Source organism: Mytilus edulis, chromosome 2, assembly GCF_963676685.1.
Source record: "Mytilus edulis chromosome 2, xbMytEdul2.2, whole genome shotgun sequence".
In the NCBI taxonomy this organism is placed as follows: Eukaryota; Metazoa; Mollusca; class Bivalvia; order Mytilida; family Mytilidae; genus Mytilus; species Mytilus edulis.
The window spans coordinates 76,788,072-76,812,661 of NC_092345.1; the positions used below are offsets into that span (position 1 = coordinate 76,788,072).

The window sequence follows — 24,590 nt, forward strand, 5'->3', positions numbered from 1 at the left end:
GGCCATACCGTGACCAATAGTTGTTAATTCTGTGTCATTTGATTTATAATGCATAGTTATCTCATAGGCAATTATCCAAGAATTCCCTTTTATCTATAGCATGGCTGACATGGTTAAAGATATGGGAGAAAAATCTGATTTTGGCAAAAATATTCAGAATGTTGAGGTCTACCAACTGTCCTTTTACATCAACATTCTTACTTGTTTATTGTATATGCTCATTATGTTGTAATGTATACTGTTAAGTCAGTACAATTGAGGAAAACTAAAGTAGTTTAAGAAACTTTCAACAGACACAAGGATATGCAAGACTAGATCTTCAAAGAAGTTAAAATTGCCTGAATTGTCAAACGACTCAATATGGATGTTATTACCCGTAAATGACAAATTTTGTCTCGCCTTAACAGAGCTGACAAATGGAGACTTGGATATGCTGTTTCTGTTTGAAGCACAACTTATTAAAAAATGTTGAGAATTAGTTCAGTTGAAGGGGAACAACTTATGATATGTCAATGATAATAGTTATGCTGTTGCATAAGCATTGCACATTTAATTTACGTAGAGATTGGTTGGTGCAATTCATTCAGTCATGGTTCCTTGACATTGAATATTTTATTTATGTGTTTCCCTGGGTTTTGGTTTGTAAACAGGATTTTTATGCCCCACCTACGATAGTAGAGGGGCATTATGTTTTCTGGTCTGTGCGTCCGTCCGTCCGTCCGTCTGTTCGTCCGTCCGTCCGTTCGTCTGTCTGTCCGTCTGTTCGTCCGTCTGTCCCGCTCCAGGTTAAAGTTTTTGGTCAAGGTAGTTTTTGATGAAGTTGAAGTCCAATCGACTTCAAACTTAGTTCACATGTTCCCTATGATATGATCTTTCCAATTTTAATGCCAAATTAGAGTTTTTATCCCAATTTCACGGTCCACTGAACATGGAAAATGATAGTGCGAGTGGGGCATTCGTGTACTGAGGACACATTCTTGTTTCTTCTGAATTGATTTATATGACTTTGATCTGTATACTACTGTTGCCTTTATTTACAAGGATCACTTAAACTTCATATTATCAATGATCAATAAATGAGGCCAGATGAACACTGTAAGTCAAACATTCACATCTTTCGATCATAAATATAGACCGTTACTTATAGTATCCAAGAAACAGACCATATAGAAATTGAACATTGACTGAGGAACCATAAAAATTTGGTCAAGGTATGAAGACCCTGCCAGACCAACATGTACACCTTACGGTAATTCCATAAACCAAAAAGTTTAGATCCATTGTCTACAGTATGATAAACGCACAAGACCATGCAGATTACTATTAGTAATGAAACCATGATTTTCATAAAGTCAAATCAACCCAGTCGACCAGACATGTACAGATTTTTACAATTACTCAATACACTAAATATAGCTGATCTCTTTCTAATAGCATCTAATAAACGGACAAATCATCAAAACCTTACATTTACCAATGAACTATGAAAATGGGACAAAGGTCCGAACGACCATGCCAGTCCGACACTTTAAATAATGATAATTTCATACATAAAATATAGTTGATCTATTGCTTACAGTATCCGAGATACAGACTTGAATACAAACACTTAACTTTGATCACAAATCCATGAAACGAGGTCGAAAGGTGTGATTACATAGAACGTATAAGGAACCCATATACCAAACATAGCTAAATATTTTATACAGCATCATCTAAACACTAAAAGATCTAAATACATGTATTCTACATTTAATGAAAGTTTTATTATTATTATTAACGTTAGATCAATTATAAACTTAAAATGGATGGACAAACATATATTGTGATACCATTATACATCTACTTTATGAAGGCCATTTGAAAAATTAGAATTTAGTTAGAATCTTTCAATTCATTATTTTTCCAAGTTTAGTTAAAACATGCTATGTGATAGCTATAAAACTGCCTCATCATTTTGTTATTCATAGTTGAAAGAAAAGCATATTACAGATCTTTCTATTCAAGGTGGTTTATAATAGAAAAGGCTAGACGACAAACACGACACTGTTTTTAACATGTTGCCTGAACACAACATTGTTTAAGATTTGTACAGAATTATGAGTACCCTTCTCACTGAGGTCTACATCATGTTCATTCGTAATCATGAAGATATTTAAGAAAAAAAAAAGAAATGAAAAGGCTTATAGTTGCATTAAGATCCGACAGTTTATGTCCTATCTTTTTGTAGTTATTGTACGAGTGATTAGATGATGCTAGCATTTGACGTATTGGATTTTTTTTTTATCATTTATCTTAACTACATATAGTAGGATGAGCTAAAAGAAAAGAAAGTTAAGTTACCTCCAAAAGTATTAGAGCATTTCCATTACATATAATCATGAACGACATCAATAGATATTCCTCAAACATAAACTGAGTTTTTTCTAAATGTGATCAAGTTTTTATTTTTGATGTTGTATCGCATTGCTTTAACTAGAAAACCATGCAATATAAATCAGAAAATGTGATAAATCATGTGTACCAATGAGACAACTCTCCATCCAAAAAGTTAATAAACAAAATTACAGAACTTCGCGGAAATTAAAAAACGTACTCCCTAATCAAATGGCAAAATCAAAAGTCACAATGTAAGAATGTAAACAATTGTAAGTAAAAGTATGGCCTTCAACACGGAGTCTTGGCTCACACTGAACAGCAGCTATAAAGGACTCAAAAAAGATTAGTGTAAAACATTTTTTTTGTAAATACCAAAATGATACAGTTTTAGATATGCTTAAAACAAATGTGAAGTGCACACACAATCAGTTTACTACCACATAGTTCTTATGGTGCTGCTGCTTTCAAACTGATATTTATAAATAACCTACTTAATAATACATGTGTTCATAACAAGGTCATTTGCTAGTGTTGTTATTTTGATGCCAAACAAACGTTCAATATGTTCTGAAACGTAGATTTTATGAAAAGACGATGTGAAATAAACATGATTAGTGTGCTATAGGATGGACAACTCCAAAATTCACTGGGATGACAAATTTGAAAAGAGTACTAAACGTTATACCCGGTCAAGACTGCACCAGTTAAACTTCAATCTGTCAATGTGTTTTGATGGAATTGCAGATTGATATTACATAAATTATTAAAGGCAACAGTAGTATACCGCTGTTCGAAATTCATAAATCGATTGAGAAAAAAACAAATCCGGATTACAAACTAAAACTGAGGGAAACGCACCAAACATAAGAAGAGAACTACGACCCAACAGAAACACGCCATTAAAATGTAACACTCACAGAAACGATTTATAATATAACAATGGCCATTTTCCTGACTTGGTACAGGACATTTTAAGAAGAAAAAAATGGTGGGTTGAACCTGGCTTTGTGGCATGCCAAACCTCCCGATTATATGGCAATGTTAGATATAACATTAAAATGACAACATTACATGACAGGACTACAATACACATAAAAGGGAGAACATATAGGACAGAGAAACACACGAATAATAGCCAACAAAAGGTTCCAGATCAAAATCGGATACATTACATAAAACAATTTAAACTAGCACCTGGAAATACACAGCGGAGTTAACCAAAGCCATCACCGCAGTGACTTCACATTTGAATTTCTAAAAAACTTTCCCAAAAATAAAATAGAATTAGGATTATTTTGAATAATTGAAAATTTCAATGCAACTTAATAAAGTAATTAGATAATTATTTGTATTTAGCTATGTCGGTGTTTCTTCTGAATCAAACTGTGAACCAAATGTAACGTATAAATTTCGTTGAAATTATTGTAACGATTTGTCACAGGAATTTTCCTTTGCAGTCTTGCAATATTCTTACTAGTAGGAAAATATATAGCATAACTTATCAACTCAGGTTCATTAGCATTTTGTAAAACTACGACATTACAGTTTTTGCATTCATTTCTATCTGCGCCTTCAGTAATCCAGTCTTTTAACATTCTGCTTGAGTGATATCAGTATCATGTTTCTTACATTTTAAAATATGATTTGAGACTAAATAAGTAAAGATGTCAATAATAGAGGAAGAAAAGTCAACATTGTGTTGTACTCTTAATCAATATAATTCTCCATTTTCCACATGAGGAAATGCCCGTACCAAGCCAGGGGCCGCGTCAACGAAGCTGTCCTAGGACTAGGACATGTCTTAGGATGGTCTTAGGATACGTCTTAGTCCTAAGTCAGGTTAACGAAAGTCTCCTAAAATAAGATGTGTCCTAAATTTGGTCCTAAAGTTAGGACATACAAATAGGTGTCTTAGGATAGTCCTAAAGGTTACAATGTCCTAAAACGTAATAAAAACAGCAAATATGGCATAAACTCAATACTAAAAATACTAATACAATATTAAACTATCAAACCATTATAAAAATTAAATTTATAAAACAATTTTTTTTTTCAATTTTTGTTAAAGATTCAATTGTATTACATTAAATGATTTCGTGTTGCCTTTTTTGAAGCCTAAAAAATACTATAAGTAAACAACATTTTTGCGACTTACCAAAACGGTGCAATAAAAAGTTAGATATGGGAAAAAAATTACTTCTTTTTTTAACTAATCCTCATTCGATACATGTAATGAAATCGAGTGGACCTATATACAAAACTAGTTTAGGTACTAAAATTGCAGCACGAATATCGCATTTAACAAAGTTTTGTGACTATTTACTTTTGTTTTCGTATTAAAATCTTTTATATCTTCCATCATATTTTTAATTAACGTATTTATTAGTATTACGTTAAATCTTTAACTTTTATTTTGCGTTAATTGTTTTCCGTATACAAGTCACCCTCCCTCTCTTTACATATATAAATATTAAAATACAATAAAATCTATGTCATAGAAATCTCTGTATATTTTTTCAATTAAATGTATATGTGTAAGGATGGTCCTAGGACCATCATAGTTAGGACTTAGGACAGCTTTGTTTTACATCCTAAGACATGTCTCAGACACGTCCTAAGACCATCCTAAATAATGTCCTAAGACCTATCATAGGACATATCCTAGGATACTTTCATTGACACGGCCCCAGGAAGATAACAGTTGTTTTTCCATTCATTTGATGTGTTAGAACTTTTGACTTTACCGTTTGATAAGGGACTTCCCGATTTAGATTTTACTTAGAGTTCGGAGTCTTTGTTATTTTTTTTTTTTTACCTTAAACCACAAAGTATTGTTCAATTTGGATGGGCTATTGATCCCCCGTAGGAGGAAGATGTTTATATAGTTTAGCTCCCTGATGATAATCGGTTATTTATGTATGATAATCTATGAAATACATTTTGAATTTAACCCAAATTAATCTAACCCAAAACTTTTTTAAAAACAAATCACAAATTTTCCCAAAACTTTTATTCTATTTTCCATACAAGTTATCTGGAACCGTTTCAAGGTTACAGTCATCTCCTTGGCAACAGAAAGAACATTCAAAGTGGGCATCCTGTAGAATGACGACATTATAGTTCTTGCATTCATTTCTATCTGCGCTTTCAACTATCCAGTCTTTTTCACACTCTGCTTTAGTGGCACATCTGAAAAAGATACAGACAGTTAATATGATTTGATCGTAACTAACAATGGCTAGACTGTTTAAATTGATCCCTTTTGCATGTCACTACAATGTATTTCCTACTGAAGATGTTACTTATAATAATTTTGAAATAATTTGATAATAAGAATTATACTTTGATCTTATATATTAAAAGTGCAATAAGATTCAGGCAAAACTTCAGTTTTTCCACAAATATATTTCAATTGAAAAGAGGAGATAAGAGAAGAATATTTGAAGACAGCTATCAGAATGATTGGTAATTGGCTTTGAGTCACAACATGTCCAAACTCTGAAGGTCGACGTTTTATACTTGACGACTGTTTGATGTAGTTTTTTTGGTCTCAACTGCTATATGCAAAAACTTAAAGGTAAGACCATATCCATAATTAAACGCACAACAATTCAAGTACGCAATGTCTTCTATAATGCTTCTATAATATTTATCTGTGACAACACAGAATGAACCAAACTTCCCCAAAAATCCCAAAAGGGATACAGAATTAAAAACAAATATTTCTGGACACAAAATGTCTTCTAAAAAATTCAGCATTATGCGAATATCATAATTAAGTACCGCAATGAGTTGCTTTATCTATTATGGGATATACTAGTTGTCATACAAATTAAATAAACGTAATATCTGTTAAATATAAATAAAGGCTACAATAATACACCGCAGATCAAAAGTCATAAGTCGATTGAGAGAAAACACAAAACCGAATTACAAAATAGAACCAAGGAAATCTCGTATTTACTACAATTAAGTTTATCTGAAAGAACTATCAACCTACCTTCGGGTAACATATCTGCTACCATCTTTAAGGTTTTCTACATCATTGATACAAAACTGTTGTGCTGGGTCAAGACATTTACTTGACACGTGACTCCTTTCACATATAAACTTAGGTCCACGACATAGATGACAAGATACTGAAAAAGTGAGACCGGAAATAAGTTCTTTTACTAAGTCAACAGTTTTTTTTTTATTTTACAAGATAAAATAATGTAAACGTACGGGAAAAAAAATCAAAGATACTTGTATTGGTTAACTTTTAAGATTTTACTTTTTTTGTAAGACAAACATCGAATTTATTATCACTAGAATGTGTGCTTATACAGAAACAATCCTTTTAAGTTAATAGCTCTGATCATATACTAGCGAACAGTGCAATGAATCACTGATTTTACCAAATGAAAAGCCCCAAAAAAGTTAAAGACAAAACGTACTCGGCTCTGCTGGAGTTGTAGGTGTAGTGGTTTGTGTTGTTGTAGGCGTGGTTGTAGGTGTAGTAGTAGGTATAGTTGTTGTCGTAGGAATAGGTGTTGTAGTAGGCGTTGTAGTGGTTGTTGGAATAGTTGTTGTAGTAGGCGTTGTAGTGGTTGTTGGAATAGTTGTTGTAGTAGGCGTTGTAGTGGTTGTTGGAATAGTTGTTGTAGTAGGCGTTGTAGTGGTTGTTGGAATAGTTGTTGTAGTAGGCGTTGTAGTGGTTGTTGGAATAGTTGTTGTAGTAGGCGTTGTAGTGGTTGTTGGAATAGTTGTTGTAGTAGGAGTGGTTATAGGCGTGGTTGTAGGCATGGTTGTTGGTGTTGTTGTTGTCGTCGGAGTAGCTGTTGTAGTGGGGATAGTTGTTTGTGATGGTGTAGGTGTTGTAGTGGGAATAGTTTTTGTAGTCGATGTAGCTGAGGGAGTTTGAGTTTGTGTTGTTTTATGCTCAGTGGAATGTATTGTAGTAGACGTAATTGAAGGTGTTGTTGTGCTCTTTGTTGTCACGATGTTTGACGTTAATTGAATTGTAGTTGTCGTTTTAGGTACAGTTGATGTATCCGATGTATATTTGTACGGAGTTGTTGATAAGGCTTTGTTTGTTGAAGTGATAGTTGGTAGACTTAAAAATGTTGTTGATGTAATATTTGTCGTAGGCTTAGTCAATGTAGCAGCAGCAGTCGTTATTGTTGTTGTAGTAGTGGCTGGCGTAGTTGTAGACATAGGGTTTGCTGATGTACTGGGAGGTATTTTGGTTGGGGCGAAAGTCTTTTGAGTCGGTGCTGTAAATAAAGGATTACTTAGTATATAATAATAATAATATAATAATAGTCATAAATAAAACTATTTGGTAATGATGTGATGTCATACGTTATTTTTGAATCAATAAGATTTTCTTTTATCTTTGTTATTGTGTGAATTCTTTAACTTTTATTTAAAATCATTTTTTTTTTCAACAGATTAAAATGTCCATTAGACATATTTCTTATATTTTTGCTTACAATAACAAACACAACTAAGTTTTTTATTCCATGAAAATGGAATTTACTTTTTTTAAAGTTCAATATTGAACAACAAACAAGTAAATGCAAAAATAAGAGGGACCATATATCAAGGTAGCATTCAACATCTCTAATGTATCGTTCCATTACATGTTTCTGATATAAAAATGTCTGATCATAATATCATCATAAGTTTAAGAGAGAAAAAAAACCCTGATAATACCATGGTTTGAATGTAAAACCAAGAAAACACTAAAACGCCTGGTAATCCACCAGAACTCAAACAAATAGTTAAGCGAGGAAAAGTTTACTAGGATTTCCTGTTGAGCTTTTTCTGGTACATAATATGAAACAATAAAGATGGGGTAGATAGACTTTTCATCAATTCATTGTCAATCTGTAATACATTTGCTAAATAGAAGATTGCCATGCCATATATAACTACATGTAAATGAGAGCTGGCCTCATTCATTACTCGGACCAATATAATTTAAAACAAGAATGTGTCCATAGTACACTGATTTTCTATGTTCAGTGGCTCGTGAGGTTTTGTCAAAAAAAATAATGAATTCATCAATACATGATATATATATATATCAATAATATAAGTGTTCTCTTTCGTCACTGTAAACGTATACTAAACAGCTTCATAAGAATATAATTTTGTGAAGCTGAATATTTCAGGTTGTGATATTCTGGAACGATTCTGACATCGTCTGTCGAATGAAACTTCAAACTAGTTAATAGTTAATTGTTAATCGAATACGACTGTAAAATTCTTGAAACCTCTGTATATATGTATAGTGGTTATCATATTAACGTGTATTATTGTTTTGACATCATTCCTATATCATTGAGTCTTGTAGACTTTATACCTGGTTAACTAGATTTTAAAAATACAACTATTTAGTATCTGTATTAGAAATGTCAAAATCAGAAACAAGTTAAAATGACAACCATTATACAGAAAGTTCGTGAATTTAATGCCTTTGACGGATGCATCTGAATGATTCGGGTGTTAAATTTTCAGATAAGAGACATAAAATAGTGTATGCCTCTGGTAAGACTTAAACCGTAAAATGGTGGATAATTGCAGAAGAATCAAAAGGTCATACGAATGATGGATAATGCGTAGGAGACCCTTTTTATATAGAATAGTATTCGTTTTAAATTACTTACGACAGGTAAAAGTTGCTGGACGAACAATTGTATGGTGCTTTTTTTCATCTGAAAAAAGAGTTTGGTTTATTTTTGCTTGATTAGTAATGTTTAGCGGCAAGCGAAAAAAAGTTACCAATAATATAAAAATAGGAGACGTATAAACAAATTCATACTATGATTAGGTGTCTATTTTATGAGGAGAAAAAAATCATAAATCTATTTTATAATTAATTTAATACACGCATGCAACAGCCTTAAAACATTATTTGAGTAATTCTTAAAATGAAGTATTCCTGAAATACTAATGTTGATATATACCATATCAAACTTTTAATCTACAACGAATAACTATTGTTAAACTCAGAAGTAAATATAATATATTGCGTACAACTTTAACTTGATCTACAATTGCGAAAACATTAATGCAGTTATCAGTTTAATTCTGAAATATCATTGATTGTCTTCATATGTTGAGAATGCCAATTAAATCAGTGGATATGGGTGTATTAATTATCTTGAATTTTAAGTTCTACGAAACCGAATATTCAATCCTTTATGGGTCGATTTCAAATACATACATAAAGAAGCAATGGATGTGGTTGTTAAATTTGATAGATGCGTTTGTGCTTCTTTGTTAAATACGTGTTTGTTTTTGTTCTAATTTAGATTGTGACACAGTGATGACTGCAATACCCCTATTTTGACAATTTTACTGAGTATGTCTGTTTTGTTCACGTATCATTGTTATTACAATGGAATTTGATGCGACCGTCTTACACGTGAGAGGTTTAGCGATATAAAACATGGTTCAATCCACCATTTTCTACATTTGAAAATACCTGTACCAAGTCAAGAATATGACAGTTGTTGCCTATTCGTTTGATGTGTTTTATCATTTAATTTTGCCATTTAATTAGGAACATTCCGTTTTGAATTTTCCTCGGCGTTCAGTATTTTTGTGATTTTACTTTTTTCATAGGATCTAGAGGTAAACATAAGGTCTTTTTTGCGATGCAAAAATTACGATCAGTAAAATCAGACAAGACATTGCAAGCATGCGCATAGTGAGGTGTCGTCTAAAAATCTTTTGAAAATATCTATCAAGTGTCACTTCGTTTATTTTTTATGAAGTCTACCTTTGAATGTACTTAATAACAGCAAAGGACCAATCCAACAATAAGAAGGACACAGTCAGCCCCCTTTAAATACCAAAAGTAATAACTAAATAAATTCACTAGATTAAAAGGTAGTTAACAATTTCAAGTCCTGAAACAAATAAAAATGTAAATTGTACACCAAATTTTAAACGAACATTACCTTTGTAATGGTCATTACACAACGTGGTGTTGCAGCACTTAGATGCCAACTGAACTTGGCGTTTGTTAACAGTTGGCAAGTGCTCGCATACCTGAAAAAAAAAATTTACCTTGGAATTTGGTGGAAACATATTCATATCAGGAGTCAAGTATTCGACTTATCTATTTTTTATGTGTGTTTCGAACCGTTCAAGTAAGCTGAACATTGCGATTTTACTTGTATTTCGTTGAAAATAAGGATTGTTATTTTATTAGACCTTGGATATTTTTTAGTTCTGGCAAAATAAGATAAAAAAAAAAAGGTAACTTGATATTCGATAATTGTACTAAACTCATGTCCATCCCAACTGACCGTCAATGTTTTTGATTGTTTTTGTTTGATCTTTTTGGTTATTATGATAGCATTATAAATTTTTATATATTTGAAAAATCTTATAAAATATTTGTTATCTTTTAATAGGTTTTGGGAACTTAAACTTGTCAATGATAAAGCTATGAAAAGTCTAGAGAGAACATTTTTCCGCCAAAATTTCAATGGCTAATATCTCGAAAACAAGGACACGGACCTATATTTTTTCCCGATCTTTTGGTTTCTTTATTAATCTCCTATCAATCTATACTAGTGTTATGAAAAGCTTGTTATTTTGAAACTGAGTAGCGAACTTCCTTAACCAAATCGGAAAAACCAAGGGTTTATTTCAGATAACTGAGTTTATGTTTTTAACTACTAGCACGTTGTCAGCATCTACCAAAGTTCCTTCTGTTCAGTATTCGATGCATTTTTTGACATGAATTAAGAAATAAGATTCATTTTATTTTTGATTTGATTTCAGACTATATGCAAGATGGGACCAAATGTACTAAACAATACAGGATTTTTTCTTTAATGTTCAGGGCTATTATGTTTTATTTTAATGCACGCATTCACAATTCAAAAAAAATTATTCGTAGTCAGATTATAAAGAAGTTAAATTATAATGAAAATGTTATTATTGAACTACTAAGTGTTTCAGTCGAAAAAAAAAGATTTGATAGTTCATACGATGTCTAATGAAGGAAGTTTGATGTGTACTGGTTTCAACGGAAAATTAAATAAGTTATATATCTAACAAACCTCTCGTTTGTATGAGAGTCGCACATAATTCCGTTATACCGACGGTGAAGTATGAGCAAAACAAACAGACATAAAAGTTCAAAATGTCAGAAAGTGTTGTATAACTATTTCAACAAAAACAACACAAAAGAAAAAGTAAAATGACACTTTATAGATAAAGCACATACCCAAAAAGTAAACAAAAATGACGATAGTACTATAAGACCATCATGTTTTATTTATGAAGTTGATACGAAATATTTATCATCAAGGTCTTCGTATCTTCTGATATAAAAAAGACGAGATGTTCATCAACTTTATGTTCAGACACTAGTGACGTTTTTACAGTCTGAATAGCAACTGCAATCTCTTTATTATCAAATAACTTTGTATGTCCACAATGTGGAGGAGTAGGCCGTGTCTTTTTTTCTTTAATTGTTTGTTGTGAAGAATATATCAATGGAATGCGATCATAAAAGTTTTGATGGAATGAACCTTAATATTCCTGAATGTGAAATTAAATGATTTTGATTCTTTTATCATCTTGTTTTGGAAAAGTGTTTGCAAGACCTCTGACTCGTACTAAAGTTGGCACACAGTCCGTTCTCATAGGAATGACGACAATTTGTTGAAACAGTATACCTCCAAATTCAACATATATGTTGTTAATAAGAAATCCCAGCATACTTTTCACTTGTTCTTCGGTGTAGCAGTATTTAAAATTTTGGTCACTTACACAATATGCCATATGGTGTTCTAAAGCAATACATTTATGACGTATGCTACCATTTTTATATTGAAAAGCATTGTGGATTATTTCTGTTAGACCAGTTTTTAATTTCATAAGGAGGACGGCGGTAAAAAGTGTTGAAAAATCAAAGGTTTTGGTGGAATTAATTTTAGAGAAAGATTGAGATTGAAGATTATACATTTCTTTTTTATATAATCAACATATGGTTAATGCCACTACGCGAATAAACAGTTTAACGTCGTTTCTAAAGACCATCTTTGACGGCGGATTACATTTATTGCTTTTCATTGTCTGATTCTGGTATTTTAGTTCACATGTTAAACGACTAAGATTGAAAAAGGAGATATTTGAATTTGCCACCTTTTATTCTGGTTCTGATCAATTGAGTGCAGAATTCACATTTCTACCTGTTTTTATGTTTGAAGATCTTGTTCTCAACAAATCAGACCTACACTCATAACGTCACCGAATAAACATATAGGTAAAATTGAACATTATTACAAACGTTCAAAAATTCACTCATAAGTTCTTAAATGATAAACAATTCCTATATCTCATGTAAATGTAAAGATTGTGCTCTAAACTCATAAACAGTAAAGGATGACGAATTTGATATTATAGACAGAGAGCTTTTTTTGTATTCCATCATTATTTCATCTAGGTCTTTCTAATGTAGGAATAACATTTTATATACTACCAGCAATATGAATTATATAATAGAATAATGACATCTTCATAATCCAAACAAATACATAACATCTTAATAAGAGAGGTAATATAAAAATAAGTCAATTACCGTCCTTTGCGTGCAGCCTAGATCATATCGAATGTATACGTCATTACTAGTTACGGCTTGTGCTCCTACACTACACATCTAGGTTAAAAGAAATTATAAAGCCTTTATCAACCAAATTAAAATTATTAAATTAGAATCTTGCTCATATCAAAATACCACAACCTGTCTTTTTTTTTTACTTGAGATTCACTTATTGCCATTTTTTTTTTTGGTTCCACAAAACAGAATTGTATTGAAATTGATTTTTTGTGAACACAAATAACCACGAAATATCACCTAGTATTGAACTTCCATTTCACATTTTCATGTAAATTGAAAACAACGAAAATGTTCATAATAAGTCAATTACCGTCCTGTTTTTAACACTTTACCCTTCGTATTGTTATTTGGATGGAGAGTTGTCTCATTGGCACTCATACCACATCTTCCTATATCTATATCAAATAATTTCGCTGAATGAATATATGTAACATAAATCATTGTTCGATATTTAAATGCATTTCTATAATGTCCATATGCATACAAAATACACCGAATTTAACATACATTCGCCTACAGAAAGAGCCATGGATTTGATGGGAAAAATAAAAAAAAAAAAAAGACATAGAAATGAACGAACGGACACACAACGTGAACAGATGTTGCCCACCAGTTTAATGAATATACAGTGTGTCTCAAAGCAAGTGCATAAATACACTTACTTGTGGAACATCTGTCTCATACGAGCCGGCAGGCAAATAAGCACAGTAAGATCTTACAGAATGTCATGTTAACTATCTGACGTACTATTACTCATATGCAAGTTCACACCCAAATGTCTCATTATTATCATCCGGAGGTTGTTACATTTCACCTCTTTACACATTTAGTCCCTGTTAAGTTTGCTTCGTATCTTAATGTTTTCCTCGTTATTGACACAGATGGACGACTTCAAAGTACAATATATGACAAACATAATGATTTCAAATTGTCAACTTCCCATTTTTCAAAAGACATGATACTCTATGCTCCATCGTATGACTTTAATATTTATCAGTAAATATGTTTCGGCCGTGTTTTTTTACACTTTATAGACTTCGTTAGCGGGTGTGTGCTCCTTGCCAACAAATTTGAGGAAGAACAACTGAAATCAACACTACATATGTTTACGGATACCATCATCACCCGTTTGATCAATACGATGTGTCGGTGTCTCAACTCACTAGCCAACTGTTTATCCCCTATTGTAGATCTTTATATATTTACATTATCGTGCGAACTGCAATTTTACTTGTTGTGTTTGATCCTAGATTTTGAAATTTTGAATGAGTGTTGATTCGAATTCTGTTGATGCATGCATAACAGGAGACGCTCCTTTTGGAGTAAATGTAATTCCCTTAGTTTTCATCTTTACCTTGATTGGTATAATCTTAATCAATTCATGAGATGTGAACACCCGGGTGAACTACTGTTGCAAGTAAACGCTTAACCATACAAGTCATACAAGTGTGGAAAAAGAATGGCCACTTAGGGTTTTACTTGAGCAACTTGTTCTCTTCTGCTACTTCTACTAATATATGTGATATTTAGTGACAAAAAAAAAAATTAAATTAAACAAAATCATAAAAAAACTAATAAAATGTGTTACACCAATGACTTCAATGAGTGATTTTTTCAAAATTTTACCAAATATAACTACACAATGTGTTTACCGCATTAGGAGGACAATCTACAATAGTGTGACATTTCGAAGGATCTCTGATGTTTTCACAGTTATAGCATGTTGTAAAATTTAAATGGTGATCATTTGGCACTGAAAAATAAATGCGTTATCTTTACTGTTATGTTGTACGAAATAATCTAAAATATAGTAAAAGCATAAAGTAGTCTTTATCATTATAAATATAAGTTAAATTTGAAAAAAAATATTTCATGGAAATTTACTCTAATAAACTTACCTTTAATTAATCTATTGAAACAACAATAATTGTCCTTTTTCCCCAATCAAAATCCTTATGTTTTATTTCTGTTTAATTGGATTCATTAGAAGCTTCAAAAAGTTTCATTAATAGTTATTGCAAAACTAACACCTTTAGGTGATTTAAGAAATGAGGTTGTATCCTCTGAGAGTTTACATACTTTCAGTGGACATATTTTACCATCTAATTCCACCTCTAAACCCTTGAGCCTTGAGGTTATTCTTTTGTTATATTTTTTAAAATTGCCATAATTTGAACTTCCAATACAAAGCTAACGAAGACATTGGACATCCTTGCCAAATTCCGCGAAAAATACTAAAACTGCTTGACAACCAACCATACCAGAGCTTCTCATTATCCAATTGTAATACTTGACCACCGTTAGATATTCTTTCACGATCTTTTTTCTCGATATACCGAATGACTCTTGTTATATTGTACTTGTTATACATGTTCACCCTACTTAAAAAAAATGCTTTTATCCGTTTTACTGAGATAGTTGCAATTATTATATGAAGAAGTCAAACAAGTCTTCATGTAAGTTTAATTCAGTAAAGAAATTTTTATTTAAGGTGTGTCTTGAACCCTTTTTATGTTTTTATAACGCAAGTTCAATCTGCAATCATTATATATTCTCAGCTACAGGTAAAGTATAAATAATCATTAAAAAATTATGTACATTTGTATTTGACATGAAAATTGTTTTCTGTTCGAATGAACTTAATAAAGATCTACGATATTTTACCATGAAACTTCACTGCTTACAGTTGCATAGTTTCCCATTACAATATGACGATGGACAACACTCTGAACAGTGTACAAGTTTTGTGTGATCCTGTCTTTTACTGTATTCATCTTTGAGGCAAGTCTGCAGATGACAGGTCTGAAAGATGTACAAAAATATTACAAGACATAAGACTATTACGAAGTCATTGAATACATTATGTCTACTTTATTATGACATTAGTATAGATATACTACTAACACAGTTTTGTTACATAGTAATTAATGGTTGTAAGTTTTATTATCAAATAATGTTCTGATATTATATTTAAGTATTTGTGTAGATGACTGTTAAACTGTCTTTTTGATTTCATGCATTTGATTGTTTGTAAAACCAAATTGCATTGTTGCCACAGAAGTCTGTACTTCAAAAGCCAGTGACAGATGCGGGAATTGGAACACAGCATTTTTTCATCGAATAAAGATTGTTCTTTCTTGTTTTAAAAAAAATTATTGCGGTATTTGAATAGCATCTGCAACAAAGTCCCTTAAAATGGAATGAAGATATGCTACGGTAAGCTTATTTGTTATCTTAAGTCCTTATAATTTCAGATAGCGTAAAAATTAAGTTTTCACACAGGAAGGTGGGTTCTACCATTAATATATGTTTTAACTATGTAGCTATATGAAGTTGCTTATTTTGGTTTCTTTAATTCTGAAATTTCTAAAAACATTTACCTAAACAATTTTTTTTAAATATATGAATTGATTTCTGTTTAAAATCAATGAAGAAAACTTTTCATTAGATTATAAATGAAAAATAGATAAATACATGTAAACAGTAGAAAAGCATGGGTATCACAAAATTTACACCAACTTCAATTCGGAAATCTTAAATTAAACTTATTTCAAAACAATTGTTAACAGAAACATTCTTGTCCTCACCCAAAGTTTCTCAGACTAAAATTTCTTATAAATTCGATGACATCTTAATATTAAAAGGTTCGATTCTTTGTATACCTGTTAATGGAAATGTCCGATAATCCAACTTTTGATGAAAATAAAGAATGACTCGTGTTAAAACAATAACTTATTTTGGAGCAGTAGCTAGAATGATGACATTGACCATTCTAAAGCTCTCGTAGAATGATATGTAAGTTATTGCCCGCGTCCCTGATTCGTTTTACTTTTCAAATGCCTTTTTTTGTTTTTACCTATACTTAATTATGCACAATGCTTCTGCTAATAGCATTATAAATAACGTAACTTTACGTTTGAGGTGTCATCGACAATTTGCCATGCAGAATGAGAATTATTAACAGTTGATGCATTAATTTAAAATATTGACAAATTAATTAAAATATAGTTCTCTGATTTCGTAATAATGTAGATATGAATTAATTAGATTGGCATATGATATGTAATAGGTTTATATTTATATCTATCTCACAGTGTAGAACACAGTGTATCAATTCAGTATAGTGCATATTTTGAAGTGCTTATCATGTAGCAACTTACATCTGAGGCACGACATCCTCCAACAAAATAATCTGTTCCCTTCTCCAAATCATAAATATGTTCTAAATAGCAATACTGAAAAAGTACAGTGATATATTATATGTAACAAACTTATATCTATACTCTCACTGAAAATGTACTTGGTAATGAAAATATAATGTAAATTGTGATTTTTTTTCGTCACTGCGACCAAGCGCAAATAGAACTATCAGAGTGAGATCGGGAAAATTATTTTCATTTGAATATTTAGATTTATTTACCAAAAATACATTGTCTATTAACTTGCTTTCTGTTACTGTGAGAATTCTTTGATTAACAAAGATGAATTTTTGTTTTTATGGTGTTCTATACCGGTTGTTCATATGTCATTTTTAGTGTATGTTTCCTAATATAGACTTTACTGATCTAATTTAAACGTGGTTTAAAGGGAAATGGTTGAGATCTATAAACTAATGAAATAGTTCAATACGGTCTCATTCATCAGCATGTCTCAAATTATGATCACATTCATTATCTTTTGTTATATCTTATAGTGTTCTGTCATTTAGATAATTTGGTATTGATAGCAGATATTGAGTAGTCTCTGTTTATTTATTGTTTTAACTTGGTTAAGGTATTGTCATATTGCATCAACATTAATATATAAATTTCTTGTGTAATTTGCGATCAACAAGGAAATATAAACGCCCAAATAATACAAAACTAAGTAAGGAAAAGGATAAAATTACAATGGCTGATCAAATAGTGCATACAGACAAAAACGCGAACGGATAAACAACAGTCCAGAAAAATAAACTACACAAAAGACTTAAGATTGGCCAAACCAAACAGAAAATCGGATGTAAAAAAGGATATGCATTGTGACTTTATTTGGCCTTTTTAACTTTTTGGGATTCGAGCTTCACTGATGAGTCTTTTGTAGACGAAACTCGCGTCTTGCGTAAATATAAAATTTAATCCTGGTTTCTTGATGAGTTTATTAATATTATATAGCTATTAACATATTGAATAATATTGTAGTCACGATAAAAATTATAGATTTCAAGAATAAAACTGATTGTAGGGGTTTTATGCTCTCGTTTATGCAGTTGGTTTGTAGCTAATCCGATGAAGGGTTCAGAAACACTAGCGTATTAAAATTGGTCGATCCAATGACGCTGTGCAAGCAGAAAGATTACACGCAAATTATTGATCTTTTGTGTGTGTGTGTGTAGATGTTACAGTAGAAAGTCAGTAATTCAAAGGTTTTTTTTTTTATCACGGAAAGTATTTGAACACCCCAATTGGAAATCTATGTTATAATTAATAAGACCCTCATTTTCTCTTGGGATATGTTTCTGGCTGATAAAATAAAAATAAAAATGTTAAACAACGTCATTTCATATTTTTTTTTGTATTCGCCTCGCCTATTACATTTAATATTTACTTTATATATTTTGTTTTATATGTTAAGCTGCAGAGGAGGATGTTTAATCTTTAACATTAATAAGTCATTCCAGATCTTACCAATGTACCATTTACATGGAATGCACAAAGTATAATTTTACCAAATGTAATACAAACTGAGAGAGTATTTAGTAATGAAAACTTACTTCACCAGGCTGACATTTTTGTAAGTCCGTGCAATCTGATAAATGTTTTGCTGGACTGCCTTCATCTCCTAGTCCACAAACATAGCAGGTTAAACCATCTAAGATGTCAGTCGCATTTGAATCTAAAATATGACGTTTTAATGATCAAATCAGGGACGAACACCAGTGCTAGAAATCAAATCATAATAGCAGTATTCAGAAAGATTTCAGTAAGGACTAGATCACACACCAGCTGATAGAGCACCTGCTGATATGTACCACTGTCAGCTGGCGATATGGCACATTTTTGGTAAAATTTGATTTGCATAAATTTAAATGATAACAAATAAATTCTTATGTTCATATATCAAAACAAGTTTGTTTTAAACTAGATTACAATTCTAAATAATAATTAAATAATGATCGAAAAAAAAAACACAAAATGTTTCAAGCTGCCATGATTGCTAGTATTATATCATATGTATATATTCTCTTTTGTTTACTTACTTCTCTTTATTATGTTTTTTCCACACACACTATATAATGTAAAACATATCAAACCTGCAAAAACAATTAAATGCATTTTTCATGTATAATTCAATTGTAGTTAAATATATACCATATTCTACATTGTAAGCCCCGCACAATCATAGTTTATTCAATGTAGTACGTCTGTTTTATAGTTATAGTACAGGCTAAAACCAATTTGAAATTAAACAAAAGAAATGTTACACAAGGTAAAAAAAGCAAAATTGGTATATTTGAATTGTTTACATCGGTTTCTACGCGTTTGACTTTTTTTTTTTTTTTTTTTTTATAAAAGTGCATAATTAAATATTTTATGCATCTCATATACATGTGTTAACTTAAATGATAGTATGGAGCTTTAAGACTATTGTAAACTTTCTATTATTTTCAGTCATTTTCATGTATTTCTGTTTAATAAGAATCTTTTTATAGCTGACTATGCGGTATGGACTTTGCCCAATGTTGAAGGCCGTACGGTGACTTATAGTTGTTAACTTCTGTGTCATTTGGTTTCTTGTGGAGAGTTGTCTCATTGGCAATCATACCACATCTTCTTTTTATTATATTTACTACGAATAACTTGTATTTTCAGTTGACTATACATTCCAAGTTTACCACCCACAGCGGATATTCAGTAACCGCTGTGTATAGTAAACTTGAAATACAGAACTAATAATACAGAAAAACGCAAAAATAATTGAAATCTTAAAATTCACAGTACTAGATAATTAAATGTATGGGTCGAGTGAAATACACTCCAAAAGATCCATTTCAAACGAGTGAGTGTGATCGAATAACTATTTTTTACTTATAAATTACTTAACGACAGACCTTAAAATTGGATCTTAAAAATACATAACTAAAAAAAAACTTTATGTGTACGTTATTTAAGGTTATTAGTCTTCAAATTCCTAAAATGTTTAGTCTGCCCTTCCACGAAATATTCAATTAGAATATTTTAGATGTTTTTGAACTTTCGAAAATTCAACATGACAACCGATCAGACAAAAGTTTTAAGTTGGCTGAATGCAGAAAATTACATCAAATAAAGGCAACAGTAGTATACTGCTGATCAAATATCATAATTCATTTGAGAGAAAGTAAATCAGGGGTTAATAGTTATCAAAGGTACCAGGATTATAATTTAGTACGCCAGACGCGCGTTTCATCTACACAAGACTCATCAGTGACGCTCATATCAAAATATTTATAAAGCCAAACAATTACAAAGTTGAAGAGCATTGAGGATCCAAAATTCCAAAAAGTTGTGCAAAATGCGGCTAAGGAAATCTATGCCTGGAATAAGAAAATCCTTAGTTTTTCGAAAAATTTAAACTTTTGTTAACAGGAAATTTATAAAAACAAATGACCACATTATTGATATAAATCAGGGGTTACAAACTATAACCGAAGGTAACACATCAACTATAAGTGAAAAAAACCCAGATCTACAGAAACACTCAAATGCAACAAAAACAAACGCCAACATACATAGAAATATACTTTTTGATAACAACTTCTACATCAACTATTACAGGAAAACAATGGAACAACAGAAACACTGAAGTGCAACAAATACAAACGCCAACATACATAGAAACGAACTATTTGATAAAAACTGATTTAATGATGGTTAATAGCTAGTAGAAACGTTTTCTTTAAAAAGACGACTGGCATATAAGGGTCGTAATGGTGCTGTGTTGATAACTGTTTCGAATTACAAGAGCTTAATTGGCGGCGCGCTATCCCTACACAGGCTTCCGTTTGTACAATTGTAAAAATTCGCTAGCGTTAAGGGAAGATAATTTTGACGAAATAAAATCAAAACTGAGTACATTTCGGTATATATATTTATTTACTATTAATTGGTTTCGTCATTTATATGTAAATTATGAACTGCTGTGACAAAATATGAGCTTCCTTAAGCTAGGAGATCGATTGAAACAGCTCCTTTATAAATGAAATGCAAAAAAAATTAGTTAAACACGTAATAGGAAAATTTTAAGAAATGAAATGGATATCAGAAAATAATCTTTGCTAATTTCTAACTTCACCCTTATGTAACCTATTGCTTGGTGTGTCATCTGTTAAACTCATATTTCCTAACGGCCAAAAATATAATAGAGACTTTTGTAAAACTTTTGAACATTGTCATTGGTAACCACTGTTACTAACTAACTTTCTAGTAAGAGACAACTTTATATAAAAAAATAGAATAGAAAATGCAAGCATTTGAATATTGTATTAACTTGGAGATGTACACTCAATACATCGGTGATACTTTAATATTGCTTTTAAAAGTTAACATGGAAAGGACAAACTTCAATGTTATCAGAACAGAAATATCTTAGCAAGTCTTTAATGTGCGTCACATTATCTATTTATGACTTGATAAATAAACGTCAGAAACGTTCATTTGGTTAAAGAAGTCCTTTTATCCAGGACCAAATACGAATTTGAATCTTTAAATTTACATAGAGATAACACAATTTACAAACATGGTTCTTGTGACAGTAAATCGACCGCTGACCGTGTACTGACTTTTTGCAGTTGACGACAAGAAGTTGGAATTTTGGGAAAAAGCAAACAAGCTAAGGACTACAAGGAAACTTTAGAAATAATGCACGAAAAGGCTTCAGTTTCTTTATATTTCACTTTTTTCTTGTTGTTTTTAATCGATAGACCCCAAAGATTGTATAGAAATATGGTCACCTGGAATTCTTTACAGAGGGTGTCCCTTTTTCTGTGTGGGGAGTAGCAATACGTCCCTGGGTGTGGAGAGGTAACTCTCTCTACACGTCGATGCATTTTATGGTAAAAAATACGTATGGGGCCCATAGATTGTCTATCGCAAGGCAATTTCTTTCTCTAATCAGCAGTTCCTCCTTTCAGAGAGACAGTCATGACTTTCCTTCTTAATCCCGATTGATTGAGAATTTTGAAAACATTATCAAATAATAGTAAATAAACAACGACAAAGTTTTCCTTTTCTTTCTAATTTTTATTCTACTCTCTCTCGGAGTTAAAATAGATATGCATTAATGTATGTGTCTCGCAATATTATGAATTGTTATTTTGCATTTTTTATTTAAAAATAAGATGTGGCATGAGGCTAATGAGACAAGTATATATCTGATTTCAAATTACGTGGATGAAATCAACTATAAGTCACTGTGCAACCTTTATAAAGTAGATATAATAGGCCAAGACATACATATGAAACAATTAATAAAAGAGAAAACAAACGGCATAATTTATAACAATACAATTTACGTAAAAAAATATATATGACGGACAGATCCAACGACAATCACTCAATTAAAGACTCCTCGCTTGGAACAGGCACATAACAAATGCGACATTGTTAAACATGTTGTAAACGATCACTCTTCCACTGACTTTACAAAGTTGTAATAGCACAGCATAAGAACAAACTATAAAAATAACCTGTAAATGGCTTATATCAATATATCGATGCGAAGCACTAAAGGCTATACATATGATTGATAATAATGATTTATTAAAAAGAATATGTGTTCGAAACGTTCGTTAATTTATTTGTGTTGCACTCCTCAACAGGTTTTTATTAACATATTGATATGCCAGCAATGGACATTTTTTACCAATGTTTTCATAATATAGTTATGTAGTCGTTATTATCAAACTTTTCATGTGTGAACACATACAGTATAGCCATTTATAAAAGGCCAATACATAAATATGAAACGATTAATAAAAGAGAAAACAAACGGCATAATTTATAACAATAGACAATTTACGTCAAAAAATATATGACGGAAAGATCCAACGGCAATCACTGAATTAAAGGCTCCTCGCTTTGGACAGGCACATAACAAATGCGACATTATTAAACAAGTTGTAAACAATCTCTCCTCCCCTGACCTTGGACAATGATGTAATAGCACAGCATAAGAACAAACTATCAAAATCAACTGTAAATGGCTTACTATTATATCAATCTATTGGTATGAAGCACGAAAGGCTATACTTATGATTGATAATTATGATTAATAAAAAAGTATATGTGTTTAAAACGTTCGTGTATTTATGTTGCACTCCTTAACAAGTTATTGTTAAAATATGCCAGCAATGGACTTTTTTACCGATGTTTTCATAATATAGTTATGTAGTCGTTATTGTCAAACTTTTCATTTGTAAATAAAGAATGACTGGGCCAGTTCATAAGTTTCTTGTTTTCTAACATCGGTATACTAGTAGTTCTTAATTGTGTAAAATATGTATATTTTATATTAAATCTTACCATAAACGAGAATATTGATCCTGAAACGATTCATTTTAGCATAGACAACCATTAATTATATGTAATGCCCTTAATCCTTATCATTATAGTTAAATTCGGTACAAAGGAGGAACTACAGAACAAGTCAAAAGATAAGACAGCCAAATACGTGACACTAACAGGTCATGTGGTATCCAGGACATGGGAAGAATGGCTTTTCTCGAGTCAATATCGGTATGACGAAAATTATTATAAAAAGACGAAATAAGATGAAATTTAATCTAATCAAATACTGTGAAATAACTGACATCGAAGGAATTTTAATGTTGATCTTAATTACTTACTGTAATATATTTCAATCAAATAAAAATAAATTTACCAATTGCTATATGTATTTCCGACAAAACGATATTTGTTCTACATGAAAGGTTTTCACATTTTAGAACAGCATCTTATCTGTCAAATATTTCGCTAAATCAATGTGATGTTTGCCGAGTTCCCAGGATTCATAAAACTCGTATTCGTAGAAATGCCATCACCAAGGGATCAAGTCGGATAACGTTAGATATATACTGCACATAATTATGTCCTACTTGACACCTGTCTATTGCTGAATACTATTTATTGTACAGAAAAATATTTAAGTATTACTATGCCCGGTAAATTTAGAAGTGCATATGCTAAATTTAGAGCAGGTGTTGCTCCGATTAAAATTGAAACTGGCAGATATGAAGGTATAGATGTAAATGAAAGGTTCTGTTTTAATTGTAGAAAAAATGATTTGAATATAATTGAAGATGAAAAACATGTTTTATTAGAATGCCCAGAATATGCAGATCTGCGAACGATATTTTTTAACAGTGTATGTAATATAGAAAGTAGTTTTAGTAATTTAAGTAATGAAGAAAAGTTTTTATTTATGTTTCATGATGATAGAGTTTGTTATTTTACAGCCAAAATCTGCCATGAAGTACTTTTTAAGAGAAAGTGTATTTTATACTCGTAATAAGTTTCTATAATGTTGTTTGTTTTCTTTTGTATAAGTGTTTTTAATAGTATGG

General features: G+C 31.2%; 1 protein-coding gene across 1 annotated transcript; it reads right to left on the reverse strand.

Annotated features, from left to right (window-relative positions):
- Positions 1 to 5,374: 5,374 nt before the first annotated feature.
- LOC139513006 (integumentary mucin C.1-like) lies at positions 5,375 to 23,670 on the reverse strand. Its single transcript, XM_071301055.1, has 12 exons — positions 23,551 to 23,670; positions 19,248 to 19,301; positions 18,762 to 18,883; positions 17,170 to 17,244; positions 15,694 to 15,811; positions 14,662 to 14,762; positions 12,971 to 13,048; positions 10,332 to 10,422; positions 9,033 to 9,080; positions 6,816 to 7,634; positions 6,380 to 6,518; positions 5,375 to 5,568 (listed from the first exon to the last, which is right to left on the reverse strand). Exons 1-12 carry the CDS (start codon positions 23,600 to 23,602, stop codon positions 5,394 to 5,396), a joined length of 1,872 nt encoding a protein of 623 aa, XP_071157156.1. The 5' UTR covers positions 23,603 to 23,670; the 3' UTR covers positions 5,375 to 5,393.
- Positions 23,671 to 24,590: the final 920 nt, after the last annotated feature.

What these genes read in the sequence shown, in the direction of transcription:
- LOC139513006 (XM_071301055.1), bottom strand. Translation starts at nt 23,602, where the DNA reads ATGGTTGTCTATGCTAAAATGAATCGTTTCAGGATCAATATTCTCGTT. An exon ending in TAATGGGAAACTATGCAACT is followed by an intron (nt 14,763 to 15,693) that starts GTAAGCAGTGAA and finishes TTTATTTTTCAG; the next exon opens with TGCCAAATGATCACCATTTA. An exon ending in TACAACTCCAGCAGAGCCGA is followed by an intron (nt 6,519 to 6,815) that starts GTACGTTTTGTC and finishes TCACTTTTTCAG; the next exon opens with TATCTTGTCATCTATGTCGT.